The sequence below is a fragment of the Drosophila ficusphila genome, unplaced genomic scaffold (assembly GCF_018152265.1).
Source record: "Drosophila ficusphila isolate 14025-0441.05 unplaced genomic scaffold, ASM1815226v1 contig_197, whole genome shotgun sequence".
Classification (NCBI taxonomy): Eukaryota; Metazoa; Arthropoda; class Insecta; order Diptera; family Drosophilidae; genus Drosophila; species Drosophila ficusphila.
In genome coordinates, this window is record NW_025064091.1 from 3,395,769 (window position 1) to 3,412,080 (window position 16,312).

General features: G+C 42.0%; 2 protein-coding genes across 6 annotated transcripts in view; both read right to left on the minus strand.

Moving 5' to 3' along the window:
- The window catches only part of LOC108097630 (zwei Ig domain protein zig-8), a 157,003-nt gene that overhangs the window by 87,620 nt on the left and 53,071 nt on the right, over window positions 1–16,312 (minus strand). The gene's annotated exons all lie outside the window — the stretch shown is intronic.
- LOC108097629 lies at window positions 2,243–3,667 on the minus strand. Its single transcript, XM_017200054.1, has 2 exons — window positions 3,528–3,667; window positions 2,243–3,467 (listed from the first exon to the last, which is right to left on the minus strand). Exon 2 carries the CDS (start codon window positions 3,446–3,448, stop codon window positions 2,348–2,350), a length of 1,101 nt encoding a protein of 366 aa, XP_017055543.1. The 5' UTR covers window positions 3,449–3,467; window positions 3,528–3,667; the 3' UTR covers window positions 2,243–2,347.

The window sequence follows — 16,312 nt, forward strand, 5'->3', positions numbered from 1 at the left end:
TCTCGAGAAGGTCTATTTTTCACTCAGCCTAATGAGATATTCTTATGGCCCATTCATCTTCATCCATCTGCCCGCTGAAGGGCCTCGGAATCGGTATACTCCTCATACGAATTATGGCAGATAATGTTCGACAATAGTCATCAAATCGAAACGACAACTTTCATAAGCGCAACTATTCGCAATTTCCAGAAATTCTTGCCGAGTTCATCAAGCTGTTGGCACAGCGACAGTCCTAATCGTAATAGCATTTGAGCATTCCTTCTTTTTTTTTCGGGAAACTCACATTACATGACAGGTAAGGAGAGCCACTTGTGCAAAATGACATCTTCTTGGACTTTTGGATACTTGAACCTCTCAGAATCAAATGTCTTTGGGACATCCGAAAGTTCTGGCGTTAAGTTACAGTTCAACTTGAAAAGGCTTTTCCTTACAACATAAAAATAGAATACAATTTTTGACATTGAAAACGTTTTGCTTTTCAGCTGCAAGAAATGGAAGTTGAAATATTTAAAATTAGAGTATATATTATATAAATAATGAATATTTTATCAAAGTTCCCGACTGTAGTTATGAGGTTGTTTCTACCCAATAATTGGTTTACAGAACGTCTTTTCCTTTACTGGAAATTCCCGCTTTTGGTGTTATAAGACTATTAAACTGTCCAAAATTCCCGATAATTGAAAGGGTTTTCCAGGGCCATGTTGGTTTGGTTTAGTTGGCCAAATTAGCTTTTACCCCGTACATTGAAAGGAATTTTATGTACATATGTTAAATTAAAGCGCAGCTCGCGAAAGGAAAGAGCATATCGTCGGCATTGGACTTTCTCCTTTGGGAAAGTCTGGCAATTTGCGAAGGCCATCCAGCCATTGTTTCGCTTTCCGCTTTTCCCCCTGGAAATGGAAAAGCTGATCATGGGGCTGCTGTTGGATAGGAGGAGAAGTAAGCAGGGGTGCTGAAATTAATTATACACGCATGCATAGACAAAGGCTAAGGGGGTTGAAGGGGTGGGCTAAAAGGGGGTTGGTGGGGGAGGACACCTCATAATAATCACTGGTGGCATGTGCTAATACGATAATGGGCGACCAGTTGGCAGATTCCACGTTTTTCCCCCCTTCAGTGCTCCTGATCCTTCCGCCAAACACTTTTTCTGCTACGGTTTTTGCTTTTTCCTCTTTTTCCTATCTGTTTTATTACCTTTTCGCTATTTATTTATTACCACTAAGAGCACATACACACGCACGTATATGTACACACACACACACACACATACACATACACTTATGGCATGTTCCAGATATTCAGCACATCCGGCACGCCCCCTCGTGTGCGCCGCCCCCCTTACTTTGAGGCCCCATAAACAAATATATTAAATTTTAATGCTTAATTTATGTGCAGATTAATTTCGTACATTTTTCGAGGCGCAGATTAGTTTTCGCCGCCCTTCCGCCTTCCCCCCTTCCACCTTTCGCCCCCCTTTGAACGTTAGTTCCGCCCACTTAATAAGTTGGGGCGTGGCAGTTTCTCTTAAACGCTTCTTAAATTCATTTTGTATGTATCTGAGAAAATGCAGTGGGAATATAAAAGAGCAGCCAGAAAATAAAGTTTTATGGGAGAGGTTAGACATTTAAAGTCATTACAATGCTTTAAATTGCATATACGAGTATTTCCTAATTCCTTCCACGAACAATAAAGAATTTACAATAGATAGAAACCGCTGATGCACGTATTTTTCATTTGACAGCCAAAAATAAAATCAATAAATAAAATTCGCGTGGGCATTTAAATCAGTTGCCAATACGATTATGTTTTAGTCCATTTTGAAGGGATTAACTTTTTGTTGCAGCCTAAAATAAAGCGCTAGAATCAAAGCAGAAGAATTTAGCTGAATCATCATCTTTAGAGATATTTTTCGACACAGCAGCACTGTTCAACAGTATTGAAAAACGCACCAAAGGACCATATTTTTTAGTATTGCATAAGCTAGTATTTTTTATATAAAGCTTTGTCACCAAAAAAGAAAACTATGTACATATTTCATAAAAAATTACGTTAAACATAAGACTACGTGATAAAGCACTTTTTATGGACGACACGAAACATGAATTGTTAATTAAATTCCGAAATTTTGCAGGGGTATAACAAAATGCCTAGAAAAACTTGGCATTTTAATTTTTTATACATTTTAATTTTAGTAATATCACAGCAATAGAATATAAATCAAAATCTTTTATTTTCATTCTTTTGTTTTGGCATCGCAGCTACATTTTACTTCTTTTTCTTTTAAATTTGATTAATTTGAGTATATGAGTATTTTTTCTGAGTTTTCCGGCGTTCGAGAACTTCCACCTTAGTTGTCCTCCGCATTGGAATGCTCACCGGATTCGTCATGACCATCGTCGGTATAGGTTCTCTCCCTCGGATCGAAGAGTTCATTATCTGATTCGATTCCATCCAGGATAGCATTTAGCTCAGCCTCAGCTGTCATGTCCTCCGAATTTGAGGACTCCTCGGGGTCACCACCATCCTGGTAATTAGTGGCCTCATCTGCATCTTCGAGAAACGCCTCTACTTCAACCTCAACCAGGCTGCTTGCAGCAAAATAACACATTAAGCGCTCATCCCCTGAATCTGGATAATCGCTGGTATCTTCGGAATCGGTCTTTACCAAATTATTGCGAAATTCGCTATCCGATTCCAATTCATCCAGTACATCAGAGCGCTTAGCCTCCTCATCATCGGAGGAAATCGCAATGGTTTCGATTTCTTGGTTAACTATTTCAACATCAGAAGACGAACTTGATAAATAAAATTCAGAGTCAACAGCTGCAGTAGCACCAGCTTCAGAAACCTCTTCATCATCGGGAGAATCCTCCGGGGTCAACGAATTCTTCAGTTTGGCAATTTCGGCTTCGGTCAAAGGACCGAGATTCATCTCCATATCGGAGACATCCGAATCGCTTATGGGCTTGTCCGAACCAGATTTAGTGACACCCTGGCGATATGGCGTTTCATCGCTGCTGCTGCTGTTGCTGCTCCCGTTGGAATAGCGACGCATCTGAACCTCAAAATCGCCACGGCGAGGTTTCTTGCATTTCTTGGTGGGTGCACTCTTGGGATTATTACGTTTTGTCAATGGCTTATGCTTCGGAGGTTTCTTGGCAATCTGCGGCGGTGAGGGAAACATCTGGCTGGTAAACAGAAACACGTTGCTTGCCACCGAACCCTCCGCTTTCGGTCCAATCACATTAATCTCACTGGAGTCGGACATTTGAAAGCTTATTTCGTGGATTCCCGGATACTGATAGAGCGACAAGTTGCCAATGGCAGCCGCAAGGCGCTTTTCTACGGCGGCAGCTGATTTCTGAATGTATTTGAATTTGCGGCGCACTGATCCTTTACCTCCAATGCGCACTGAATTTTCAATATTTTTGAGCTTCTTAAGGTCCATGGATTGTAAACGCTGAAATCTGCCAATTTACAGCGTTTAAAAAATATTAGAAAAAAAAATATATATCACCTTCTTTTACCTTTTTTTCTCCTGCAAAATTCAGCTGCATAAATAGAACTTGATAGCTCGAATTAGATGCAATAACTTAATGTCAAAAGGAAAATTCGAAAAAAGGTTAGGTTAGCACGAGGAAAAAGCCTACTGTTTTTGATTTTTTCCCGGAAATGAGATTTGCACTAGGGCTACGTAAATTGAAGTGTTTACCAACACCATTTTAGTTTGCGCGCTGCTTGAATAAAGTGGCAACGCCGCCCATTATCGCAGATTCCCTTTTACGGTTTTTAGAACTTAACATACATACATACAAAATATTTAAAGAGTTGCCCTTCTTAAACATGCCTTCGTCTTCAGTGTTACCACCTTCAGAATAGTGTAAATTTTAACAATTTACTTGTATTACGTTGACAAACAAGCAAAAGAACACATTTTGTAGGTGAATATCTGCATTTGTAAGCCAAATGTTGAAATGCCAATGTATACATAATTAAATGAGTATAAAAATAATTTTATAAATTCCAAAGCAAAGTATCCCTTGCATTATTTTTCATAAATAAAAAAAATATTGTGCATTTATAATAAGTAAAAATGTTGTATTATTCAGTGGATTTAATTATGTATGCAAGGAAGCCAGCTAGATGATAATTGCCAAAAAATATGCTTCCCAATGAGTTAACCCAAATTCATTAATTGCGAAAATCCGTTTTGTTCCGTGATAAAAAGGAACGGACAGTGGGGCAAACAAAGTGGCAGACGACCGGAAAAAATACAATTAAAAAGAGGTCAGGCCAAAGTACAAACATAACGAGCGGACGACAGGCGACAAAAGGATGACGGTCGCTCACTCACTCACTCACTCACTCCTCTTCTTCTTCTTCTTGTTATTTTGACCATTTCGGTTCGCTGTTGGGCAGTGTTTTAAGCCAACAAAGTTGCTGCTACTACGGCTACAACGGCTACATTGGCTACATTTGTCCATCATCATCGTCGTCGTCATCGTTCGCCTGATTAAATGGCGAGATTTTTCACTATGGGCCTGGCCAAAACAGAACGGAAACAGGAACAGAAGCAGTCCAGGCCGAATGCCATTGTTGTTGTTTGTGGCCTCGTAAACATTTCAGCGCAATAAACGTAACGTTTATTTGATTTTATTTGTTTTAATGCGGTGGCGGTGGCGGTGGTGTTTTAATGCTGGCGGTTGGCTAGCGACCTCAAGCCAAACTGCTTGTTAACTGGGCTCAGAGCTCCAGCTTCAGCTACAGCTTCAGTTTCAGTTTCAGTTTGAGCTTCAGGTTGGGTTTCGGTTCAGCTCAGCGCTTTTGCCAATTGCCAGTGGCTGTTTGCTTAGCGCAGTGGAATGTTTTTTTTGCAGTCACTGTGCGCTGCCTGCGCCGCGTAAAAAGCTCCCGGCATTTTGGCTGCTGCTCATTTGCCTCTCCATTTGTGTGTGTGTGTGTGTGTAGGTGTGTATGTTGGCGTGTATTTGTGGCAAGGATATGGGGGCGTGAGTGTGTGTGTGTGAGAGAGGTGACTGGACCCCGCCCACTCTTTGGCACAAAAGCCGCACAGTTGTCAATAGAAAAAGAGGAAAACTTTAACTTTGTTGCTGCACTTTCGGCGCCTGGGAAATGGGAAAGTGGAAAAGTGAGGCGGTTGGCAAGAGGAAGAAGGCGGAAGGCGGGGTCCTGCCTTCAGGGCAGCTCAGCAAAAAAGCAACACACACACACATACACAAACACACAAGAAGAGACACAGGAGAATGCGGTCATTGTTACGTTTATAAACAGAGAAAAGAAGGGTGGGGGACGAAATGGGGGAGGGAAGGGGGAAAAGGACGACAAGACAGGGACACACATCCTGACCGCATTACCAACTGCCAAACTGACCAGAAAAAAAAAGGAAAGGTAAAAGGCAAAACGGGGCGTGGCGGGGGTACAGCCTCAGCATTTTGGTTGAAATATTTTCTGCAATGCTGCACATTTAAGCCAAGAGAGAAAAGGAGACGAGAAGCTCACCTGCCTCCCCAAATGCCACGCCCCCCTTAGAAAGGCCAAAAACAACCAACTCAAGCAACCCAGCCCGTCCCGCCCCGCCCCGCCCCCTTCGACTTTTACGAGGCGACTATATTTTTGGTCTTCGAGTTTTTCCAATGCGCTCGAGTAGCATTTCGTTAGATAATTTTGGTTTTTTACTTGTTTTGTGATTTATAACAAGTGCCAGGATGCCAGGCTGCCAGGTTGCCACGTTGCCTGGGTTGCCGGGTTGCCGGGTTGCCTGGGTTGCCAGGTTGCAAGAGGTTGTGAGTGGGGAGGAAAGGTGGCAAGGTGGCAAGGTGGAAATGGAGGTGGCGGTGGGCTATTTCGAAAAAGAACCCTGGCAGTGGCATAATCTACAGTTTGTGTTTTCAATGACTGTCAGCAAGTGCATTTGGAGTTATGTCAGCTGGAAGGGTGGCAGAAAATTTCAAAAACGGTGAAAGCCGGGGGGAAAATGCCAAGCATTGGAGCATTGGAGCATCGGAGCATCGGACCAACGGAGCATTGGAGCTGTGAGCAATGAGCTATGGAGTGCCAACTGGCGATGACTGCATCCTGATTGTGTTGACCACAGTGCCAAAGTGCCCTGGCATCCTGGCACTCGGACATTCGAGCATTCTGGCATCCTGGCATCCTGGGGAGCGGAACTCAATCGCCAGTCACAAATGGTCACAAAAATTGTAGCACCGACAACGGAATTGCAAATCTAAATGCACGGAAGTGTTGATAGGGGCTTTTATTTCAATTTAATTGGTATCTTCCCTGCTTGCATTTCTCGTGCATTTCTCGTGAGAACGGGGAAATGAAATAACAACTCAAATAAAATGTAATACAACATTTCAATCTCTTGGCAATAGTTGCTTTTCTTAGTTGGGGTAAAAAGGTGAAAAAGTGTAACAGAAGTGGGTTTGTTTACAATCTTATATGCGATATCTTTCATCTCGATAGTTATTTTTAGTGTTACCACACTCATAAGAAATTTTAAGCTTGCAACAATATATCGATACCTTTTGATTGTTCTCAGAAACCAGTAAGGAAAACGCTATAGAATCCAATAAGAAAAACGGTATGAATAGAAGCTTAGAATATCTGATTGCAAATTACACCACAGGTTATTTGTGTGTTGTTGCCTGTCCACAACTGAAATGACAAAAAGAAAGGCGGCCATCAACTGTACACATTCTGCACACATGTAGTTATCCCTTTCTCCATATCCTTCACATCCTGTCTCCCTTTCTCTCTATTTCCCTCTCTCTCCCCCCTCTCCATTCCCCTCTTAATTTCCCCTTTTATTTGCTCCACAAAGCAGCAGAGCTGTCAACTGTTTGGCGATAAACAAAGGGCCAAACAAATGAACAATTGTCACCTTCTCTGCCTTTGGCCTTCAACCTTGTCAAGAGAAGAGGATCCTGAGAAGGGCTGAAGGGGGCGAAGGGGGATAAGGGGGAGTGGCATTTGTAATCCGTCATCACCCTTGGCCTTTCGATTACTGCAGATGAGCGGCAAAGCTCATCTTCTCCAGTTGCCTGCCCCAAACTTCACCTGCAAATGCATCAAGTGCACTGCGGAAAAGCCCTCTCCTAAATTAAAAACATCAGGCTAATTCCGGCAATCACTTTAAAGGGCTTAACCTTATCTTCCCCATTTTTCGATTATTATGCTAATTTTAAATGTATTTTTTTATAGCTCAAAGCCAAAGATATTTATGGTCGAATATGATTTTATGTCAATCATTTTTTAATTGAATTCTTTTGCTGTACAGGATGTTTCAAGACTATTTTTTTGTTTTGAACCAATTATTATATAATGTTGTACACACATTTTATTTGAACGAACTTTTATTTAAAATAAAATTTTTAATTTTACAACTCTGGATTTAAAATTCAGAGAAAAGGGGCGAAATGAAGAGAAAATCTGAAAATTAAGGCCGCGCCTTTGTTGATTATTTAATTGTTGATTTTATTCCAGTGTGCTTTTTCAACTCAGTGGCTCATATTGTTGGAACTTCGCCTGCAGGTCGATGGCTTTTGGAATGCTTAAGGAGCTCGGGATGGAGATCCCGGGTTTGGACACGTTAAGTTGATTAATTGCAAATTTAAAGAAAACAAACTGCAAGTCAAGGCAGCCACTGAAGCACGAACACTGAGCGAAATGTCTGGGGGTTTTCCGACCAATCCGGGGAGACGAACCCGAGTTTTCCCTGCCCAAAATGATGGGGGAATTGTGAAATGTGGTGAGGAAAGAAGGAACAGCAGCCGTTGAGGCAGGCAAAATTAAATTAAGCAAATGCTTGGCAAACTGTCTGCCACACACACACACTAACACACGTATGCTGCACACACACACACTATGAAACAAAAGGAGAGTCGCCTGTGTGAGTGAGGGAAATGGATTTTGGGTTTTTCTGAGGCTGAGTGAACGATTTGCTGGCCGTTTTTTCCTGTCACGCGCGCTTTGTTTGCCATTTTGAAAAATGCCCAATGCACACATGCAGAGCGAGTTGGCCAAAAACGTGTGGGAGAAGGATGGCAAGCTGTATGTGTATGTGTGTGTGTGTGTGTGTGTCTGTGTTTGGGGAAAGACTCACGTCCTGCTCATAACTGAAATTCAGGCTTTAAAGCTCAACGATTCCTGGCAAAAGGGCTTACAGAAATGGATAAAACCAGACATTGTCCGACAGGCGATGTGTTGTTGTTTTTGTTGTTGTTGTTGCTGTTGCTGTTGATGTTGCTGCTACTGCTGCTGTTCATATTTACGTCACCAAAATGCTTAACCCGTTTATGCCATTAAAAGGATTTCACAGGCCGCTGGAGCCGAACCCAAATAGGAAATAGGAAAAGGAAGAGCCCCTGTAAAAACCAGCAGCAGGACAATGGACAAGAAAGTGAACTGAAGGGCAGGGAAGAGACTCAGTTTGTTAGAGGACCGGGCAAGGGTTAATGAACGTGCTCGCCCAACGGCAATGTCCAAAAACATTTTACCAGCATACAAAAAGCGCAAAAAAAAAAAAAACAAAAAGAAAACGAAAACGAACGAAGAAAAACACCAATTTTTCTTTGCCAAATTCTTCGTGACACATAAAATCTTCCGAGAAGTTTGAAAGAGACGTGAAAACTAGAAGTAGTCATTTGAGTTGAAGGCAGAATATCGATTTTACTTTCCAAGAAATTGAATTCTGCATTGCTTTTTGAGACCCAGAGATGGTTATTCAATTAGTGCTCCTTGGCTTGCATATTTTCCTGCTAACTGGCGCACTTTCGTTAACTTTTGCTCTTAAAAACGTTACATTTAATTATGTTGCGCAAATATAAAATAACTGAACTATTTGTAGAAAAGTAAGCTATTGAAATCTGTTTGTTTTGTATTCGTGTTTTGTGAAACCCCAGAGGAATTACATTTCGTTACAGAAAAATCAGCATAATCATCGCCAGTCGATCTGGTTTCCGTTTCCCAGAACTTGGGTAAATAAAAATTATATTAATTTATTTTTGAAGCACACAGATTTGGAACATACAACGCTGACCTTCCGAAGCGAAGGGCATTCGTCAGCATTCCAGTTTTGCTGGCCTCCCCTCCTGCAAAAAGCATCCCCCCCTGCGATGTTAGCAACTATTTTTAGTGCCCAAGTTTCTTAATAAATTTCCAGCGTCGTTCTTTTATGATTATTTGAAAGTGGGCAAAAAGAGGAGGCGGAGGAGGAGGAGAAAAGGAGGAGGAGGCTTAAAAGGTGTGGCAGGGGTTGGCTTTCGATTGCTAGGGGTCCTGCCACACTGCCACACTGCCACACTCTCTGCTCATGAGTGCTTCTCTCTGTGGGCCGCCGTTTGTCGAATGTCGAATGAAAAGTTCACCGACGTGGCACACAGCATGCACTTGGCCTCGGCGCGTGGCGACTCAAATGAAAATGAAAATGAAAACGAAAATGAAAACGAAATCGGCATAAAACACGACAAGTGGAGGCCATTAAGCCGAAGCGAAATGGGGTGACCCAAAGTGGTATGAAAGCAGACTGTGCGTTCAGCTTAACCAGTAACCAGTAACCAGTTACCAGTAACCAGTTACCAGTAACCAGTTACCAGTTACCAGAATGTGTATTCCCGCATGGCCGTTAAATGGAAATGGTAACGGAAATGCAATCGAAGTTTTTGAAAGCGGAAGAAATATAATGAAGGGCAAAATGAATTGAATGAAAGGAAAAGGGAAAAGGAAAGGGAAAGCGAAAGCGAAAGGGGTGAAGGTGGTGCAAAAACTATTGGAGCATCAATATACACCCAATGCCAGCTGCACATTCTTTTGGTCCCTTTGCCATGCGAAATTCCCTTTGACCAAGTTGCGTTGAAAAAAAAAATAAATAAATAAACCCAACTCAAGGTTGTTGCATTTCTTCTACTTTCTTCGCATTACCTTTCCGCAATTACCAACTAATTTGGAATGGGGGAAGGCAAATAAAAACCACACCTTTCGCTGCGCATTACTCATACGCCCCATCGTCATTAGCGGCATGGGATTTCTTGGGCAGTTTCTTTATCATTCTGGCTGCGACACTCCCTTGTTGCCTGCATTTTTTATTTATGTATTTGTTTATCTATTTCTCTTGCTTTGCTGCTTTCAGGATAAACAAGTTTTTGTGCGAGTGTGTCGCGGAGAAGGGGGGATCCTGATGATATTTTTCGGTCAATATCAATATGTGAGCAGCCCACCCACGAAAAAAAAGAATGAAAAAAAAAACACCTGCCAAAGCGCTGCTCCCATTTTTATCCAGGGTGCCGGCGAAAATATTTTCGCATACCAAAATCCAGCAAAAGCAAGTAAATATGAGGGGGAAGTGGCGGCGAAAAGGGGGCAGAACTAAAAGCGCATGAAGCATAAATTTCGCATTAACGTAAAGCGCGAGAAAAAAAAAAACACACAACGTAGGGAAAAGGGAGCCACACGAGCGACACAAAATATGCAATAATAATGCCAAAAATAAATACCAAAAATACACCGATACAGACACACACACACACACACCACACATATATACACACACAACAATATTATCACGGGCTTCGGGTTGTCGGAATAAAAAGTAAATAAAAAGGATGCAGGGAATAATGGTTGAGGAAAGCGGACGGGCGGAGCGGAAATGCAAAGCACAAGCTGCCCAGATTACTCATGCGCCCCGTGTGCTCCGTTCAAGAAGAAGAAGAATGGATGGGGAGGGGGAGAAAGGGTTGACGAAAGTGAAGATGCTGGTTAAAGGGGCGGGGAGGGGAAGTTGAAGGGTTGAAGGGATTGATGAAAGCAAAGGGAAAGCGGACAGCTTAGTGGCAGTGATGGCAGACCGGCGACACTATTGAAAAAAAGTATTTGGTTTAGCAGCTCAAAATGCCAGGAGAATGCAGATTTACTCAAAATTGACTTCACTTTTAATAAGAATTCTTGTGATGAACTTAATTTGAACGGGGTATGACGACGTCCTAATGGCCTCTAAATATCAATATAAAATTGAAAAAACAAAAAAATGTTTATGAAATATAAACCTTAAAAATAAAAAAATAAAAATATACAAATATACAAATATACCTTTTGTAACCTTGAAAAATATAAAGCAAATATGAAATAAAGATCATTCTTCACAAAATGTTTTTGCAATAACCTTGATTTTTAAAACATGCCTACATTCTTTAGTTGAACCATCTAACTTGTGAATTTATGAAGTGTTCAACAGAGCCTCACTGGTTTCTCAAGAGCATTGATTTACAATTTAAGTTTGTAGGTTTTAAATAATGTTTCCACCCCCGAGCCATTAAAGTTTAACTAAAGCACCGGTCAATGCTGTTGCGGCTTTGGAAAATAATCCAAAATTAATTGTGTGCGGCAGGTTGGCTTGCATCCTAGGGTATTTTCGTGTCCTGCAGCAGGACCTTTGCATCCAACCCCTTGGCTTTGCCACTTTCTTTCTGTTTTTTTTTTTTTTTTTTTTTTTTTTTGGTGAGTGTTTTGGGGGCTGCGGCTCTTGTTATTGTCTTGCCTTTTGCGGGCTTTGCTGTTCGCCATCGCTGTTCTTGATAGTTTTTGGAGCGCACAACCCACACTCACACACCTACACAGCAGTGTACGTATTTGGGTGTTTGTGTGTGTGTGTGAGTTTATGGACATGCAGTCGGCTCTTAGGCAAATCCGAGTATGCATGTGAATATTTCTCGCCGCTTGTTGACGTTGCCACAGTTGCTGAAGCTGATGATGTGGTCTCGTTTCGAGACTCCTGCTAAAGGATGCAGCTCCTCCTGCTCCTCCTGCTGTTCCTGCAGCTCCTGATGCTCCTACTTTTGCTGGTGTTGCTGCAGGATTCAACCCACTTTGCCCACTGCTAACAACGTTTGACAAACAACAACAGAGGCAAGCCGCCGCTACGTATTTATAAGCTGTCTCTCCTCCGAAGACAGAAGACAGCAGACAGAAGACAGCGGACAGAAGACAGCAGAAAGAAGAGAGAGGAGTAGAAAATACTCTCGGTGGCAGAAGAGCCTGATACGCTTATGCTTAAGTTGGCAAATAACACGCTTTTTATGTGCTGATATCATTATAAATGCGCTGCAAATAATACACTCAAAGTGAAGGTGCACAGGCATCAGCAAAACATTATCATAGTCCTGCGACAGGATCCCCCGGGATTCAGTGCAATGTATATTTTTGGCTTTATATGTGGTATTATGGCACACATCGTCCATGTGCCCCAAGGTAAATTTCAAACATTTACGGCTGCCAAGACAAAACAAAAAAAAAGGAAATAAGGATGATAGGGGGCCAAGCAGCAACCAGCCAAAGTGCTGAAAATATTTTTTCACCTTACATCAACATCGTTAGCAAAGGAGGAAACTCAAAGTTATTTAACTGCAGTTAAGCGCCGATGTAAAATTCTTGGAATTTAATTGGTGCGTAATAGGAAAATTCTTCGGCAATTCAATTTCATGGTTTGATGAAAAATAAAAGTGTGGATAACTTGTTGAACAGCTTAGTGAAATAATGATATATTTTTTAATTAATAAATGTAAGCCTAAAATTTTTATTAGCTAACTGAGATATTTTTGCTATTAAATGATATATAATATTCAACTTTTTAGAGGTAAATGTAATACTGTTTTTCCCAATTTACCTTTAAAAATCATATCCAATAAGTACGCATTGATGAGTACACTCGTTTATATATATTTTGAATGCATATTTACTCTGAGCAACCAGTGGAAACAGAGATAATGTTTAGTTTATCGCTTGGCCTCATTCATCAGTTGATGTTCTAGTCAATTGGCAATGTGTGTCCCACTTTTTGGCCCCCTCGCCTTTTTTCTCTCCAGCTTTCAAATGCTTCGCGCGTGTTTATGGCCGCTGTCGCGTTTTTAAACGCGTCATTTGCCAAATAGCTTGTGGCAGATGGCATATCTGGCTTCGGGGCAAGCTGCTTAATGCACTGCCAGCCAGCCAACTAAATGCGACATGAACCAGGAGTAATGAGTGCGCCCTATCTGCGGATCCCCCCCTTTTTTGCTACCCCCCTGAATGCGCCAGAATGTGCAGAAAATTATTGCCTACTTTTTGGGGCCAACTCTTGGCCCGAGGACAACTTTAATCACTTTGCAGTCTGATTTGTGGTTCTGGCATCGTCACTTAGTATAACACCGCATTTTGTCGACTGGCCACAGGTCACAAATAAACAAAGCCCGAGCGCAAGGGTTAATGACCCACCCCCTTTTCCATCCCCTTTTACCCCCCTTTTTGGAAAATGCAAATGTAAAATGTAAGTGGTGGTTTTTGCTCTCAGTGCGAGCGTATTACATGTGCCTGTTAAGTAGTTAACGCTGTTATTGCTGTTCTTGCCCACATTTTGGCTTCTAATGCGTTCATTGGCAGCAGGAAAGGTTTCTTTTGGGATGGGAAGAGGGCTGAAATAGTGGCCAAGGACCCGAGGACCCGAGGACCCAAGAAGCAAGGAGCAAGGAGCAAGGAGCAGGACATCCAACTAGGCGACCGAGCAACCAGACAAACAACAGTTTTGCATTAGTATTGCAACTCATTTCGGCCTTGTCGCCTTTCGGTTTCGCCTTGGCTGCATTTGCTTTTTGCCACCATTATTGTTGCCTCTGCGCCAGACATTTTTGTTAATTTAATAGCGACGCAGGGGTGACCCAAAAACCGAGTCTGCAACCAAATTAACTGCGACAAAACAGAACTGCAAGTAGTCGGATCAAAGATACCCTTTCTTGTCAAATAGTTGGTATATCAACTTAGTTATGATAACAGATATATAATATATAATTAATAGTTTTATAAAGGATCTTCTAGTCGAACTATTTTATGTTTTATTCTTGACTTTCTTGAGGGATTTATTTAATAACTAATCACTAATTTGCTCTTCTTCGAAGCTGTATTATATTATGCCCAAAAATGCTAAATGTCTGTCAATACAGATTTACATTTTTAGGCCTTGTTTATTGTTTTTACATAAAAGTTAAGATGCCTTCTTTGCCAGCCTATTAAAATGTTTGTCAAAACACAGAGGAGTTAAGCTCAGGTCTTCAAAGCGACCCCTTTGAATGCAGCCCCCTTATTACATATGCTTTTTGCCGAGGGACCCCAAAACTGACTTGCTATTAAAACGCAATTTTAATTTTGCGCCAACATTAAGTACACATCAGAGCTGCTCATCATGTGTGTATGTGTGTGTGTGTGTGTGTGTGTGTGTGTCTTAGACGGCCTTGACTCTTTTTGTTGTGCCCCAGCTTGTGCGAAGGATTCTCGGGCAGATGGGGCAAAAAAAGGGGCAAAATATGCCGCATTTATATGAGGAACATTTGAAAAATTTTACGGCATCAAAAAAAAAAAAAGGAAAAAAAACAGGGAAACGGAAAAACAGAAAAACAGAAAACGAAGATGCAAAATGATGGGAGAAACACAGTTAAGCCCACAAAACTGGGCTCCATCTGCCGCAACAAGAAGATCTTCATGTTGGGAAATATTTAAACCTCGAATTTTGACGCGTGCCAAGAAAATCAAGCGCAAGAATGAAGGGCACTCGAAGCACAAAAAAAAAAACAAAAAAAAAATGAAAGGAAAACGAGAACATGAACACATTAATTAAGGTATATTGCTTGATGGTAGAGCGAGGAGTGAGGAGTGGGGAATCCGGTAAAGGATTCGCCGAGGGATCGGTCGAAAGGAGTCTGCAACTCGAGCCCAGAAGTTTTCGGAATGAAATGTGACAGCAGCCAGAGATGTGAGATGTGCGAGAACGCGAGAACCGAGGTTAATTACATAATAACCTTTGAAATGTAATTAAGCGCAGACACCGCACACGCATCTCTGTGTGTTGAGTATTAGTATTAGTGTTACTGCGTATGTGTGTGTGTATAGATATTATGTGTGGTTGAGGAAGACAAGCTTCCCAAATGAGCAACAACAATGGAAAGCGCAAAACCCAAAGCGACGCATGAATAATGCACCGACCGACCGACCGACTGACTGACTGACTGACTGACAAGCTGACTGATTGACAAACTGACTAACTGCCAATATATCGGTGACTGGGCGTATTGTCATAAGTGCTGCTCATGTCATAATGCCAAAGGCGAGGCAGCTTCCGACGGCCTTGACAATTGTCTCAGCCCACCGAACCACCCACTAAACCACCCAAGTCACCCAAGTCACCCACGAATACCTTGGCAAAACAGCCACCCACCGAAGAAAATCACCCAGTGGAGGCCATGACCCCATGATCCCACTTCAAGTTAATGACGGAAATTGATGAGCTGCGACTAATTTGGTTAGCCGGCAGCGGTTTTAGTTGCCTCAATGAATAACAAGCAAATGAGATTCCCAATTCACTTGCGAAATATCCCATTACTCAGACATTTGGGCGGCCACGGATCGCATGGCTAAGCACCGATGTCACCGCACCACCGCTCCACCGCTCCACCGCCGCCCCTTTGGATTATAATCCGCCGAGGAATTAGCGGATTCAGCACAAACGTAATTTGCTTATTTTAAATTTCATCCTATTTCCAGTTCCTCAATTAGGCCAATTGTGGGACCTTAAAGGAAAGCTTAGCCGGCGAGAAACTGTGAATTACATAAAGGTACAATAGTAGAGGAAAAAACATTGCAAATTTTAGGAAAATGAAACCACAATCTCATATAGGTATGTCTCGACTCAATTATCCGAGTAATGAGTTAAGAGCGTGCACTTTTGGGTCACCCTTTTGCAAAAAACTCAAGAGTATACAAATTAGAAACGTTTATAGGAACGCCACTTTGAAATCATATTAAAATTCACAAAGTTATGGACTGTGGAAGTTTAGTTTTGGAAACTAACATGAACAGCGGTCAAAATTTCGACCATCGGCAAAGTTATGAGCTCTAGAAAAGCAGGCTTGGGTCACTTTTTTTCACACGGCATCGGAAACAGGAAAGTTGCACTCATAAAGCGCTAATTCTGCTGCTAATATCATGGCTATTCATAGCCCCAGAACGCCACTCTTGCCATTAGAGCCGCCATTACATTCGGAGGGAGTTTAATTAGTTGTTATCAGTCGGCGGGATTCCGTTGCGGAATGAAATGCCTGCCACAGGACGCTGGTATCTGCGTAACTTTATCGCGCCGCAACCGCAACTACTGGCATTTCACATTCCACATCGCTCATACGCCGTGGTGTGCGCTAGCAATCAACCTGCAAGTTGCCAAGCCTAATGTTTAATTAAACAGCTCACCGTCTGACTCGCTGGATAAACGAGT

Bases quoted from the DNA above. Each gene is read 5' to 3' on its own strand.
- LOC108097629 (XM_017200054.1), bottom strand. From the start codon at position 3,448: ATGGACCTTAAGAAGCTCAAAAATATTGAAAATTCAGTGCGCATTGGA.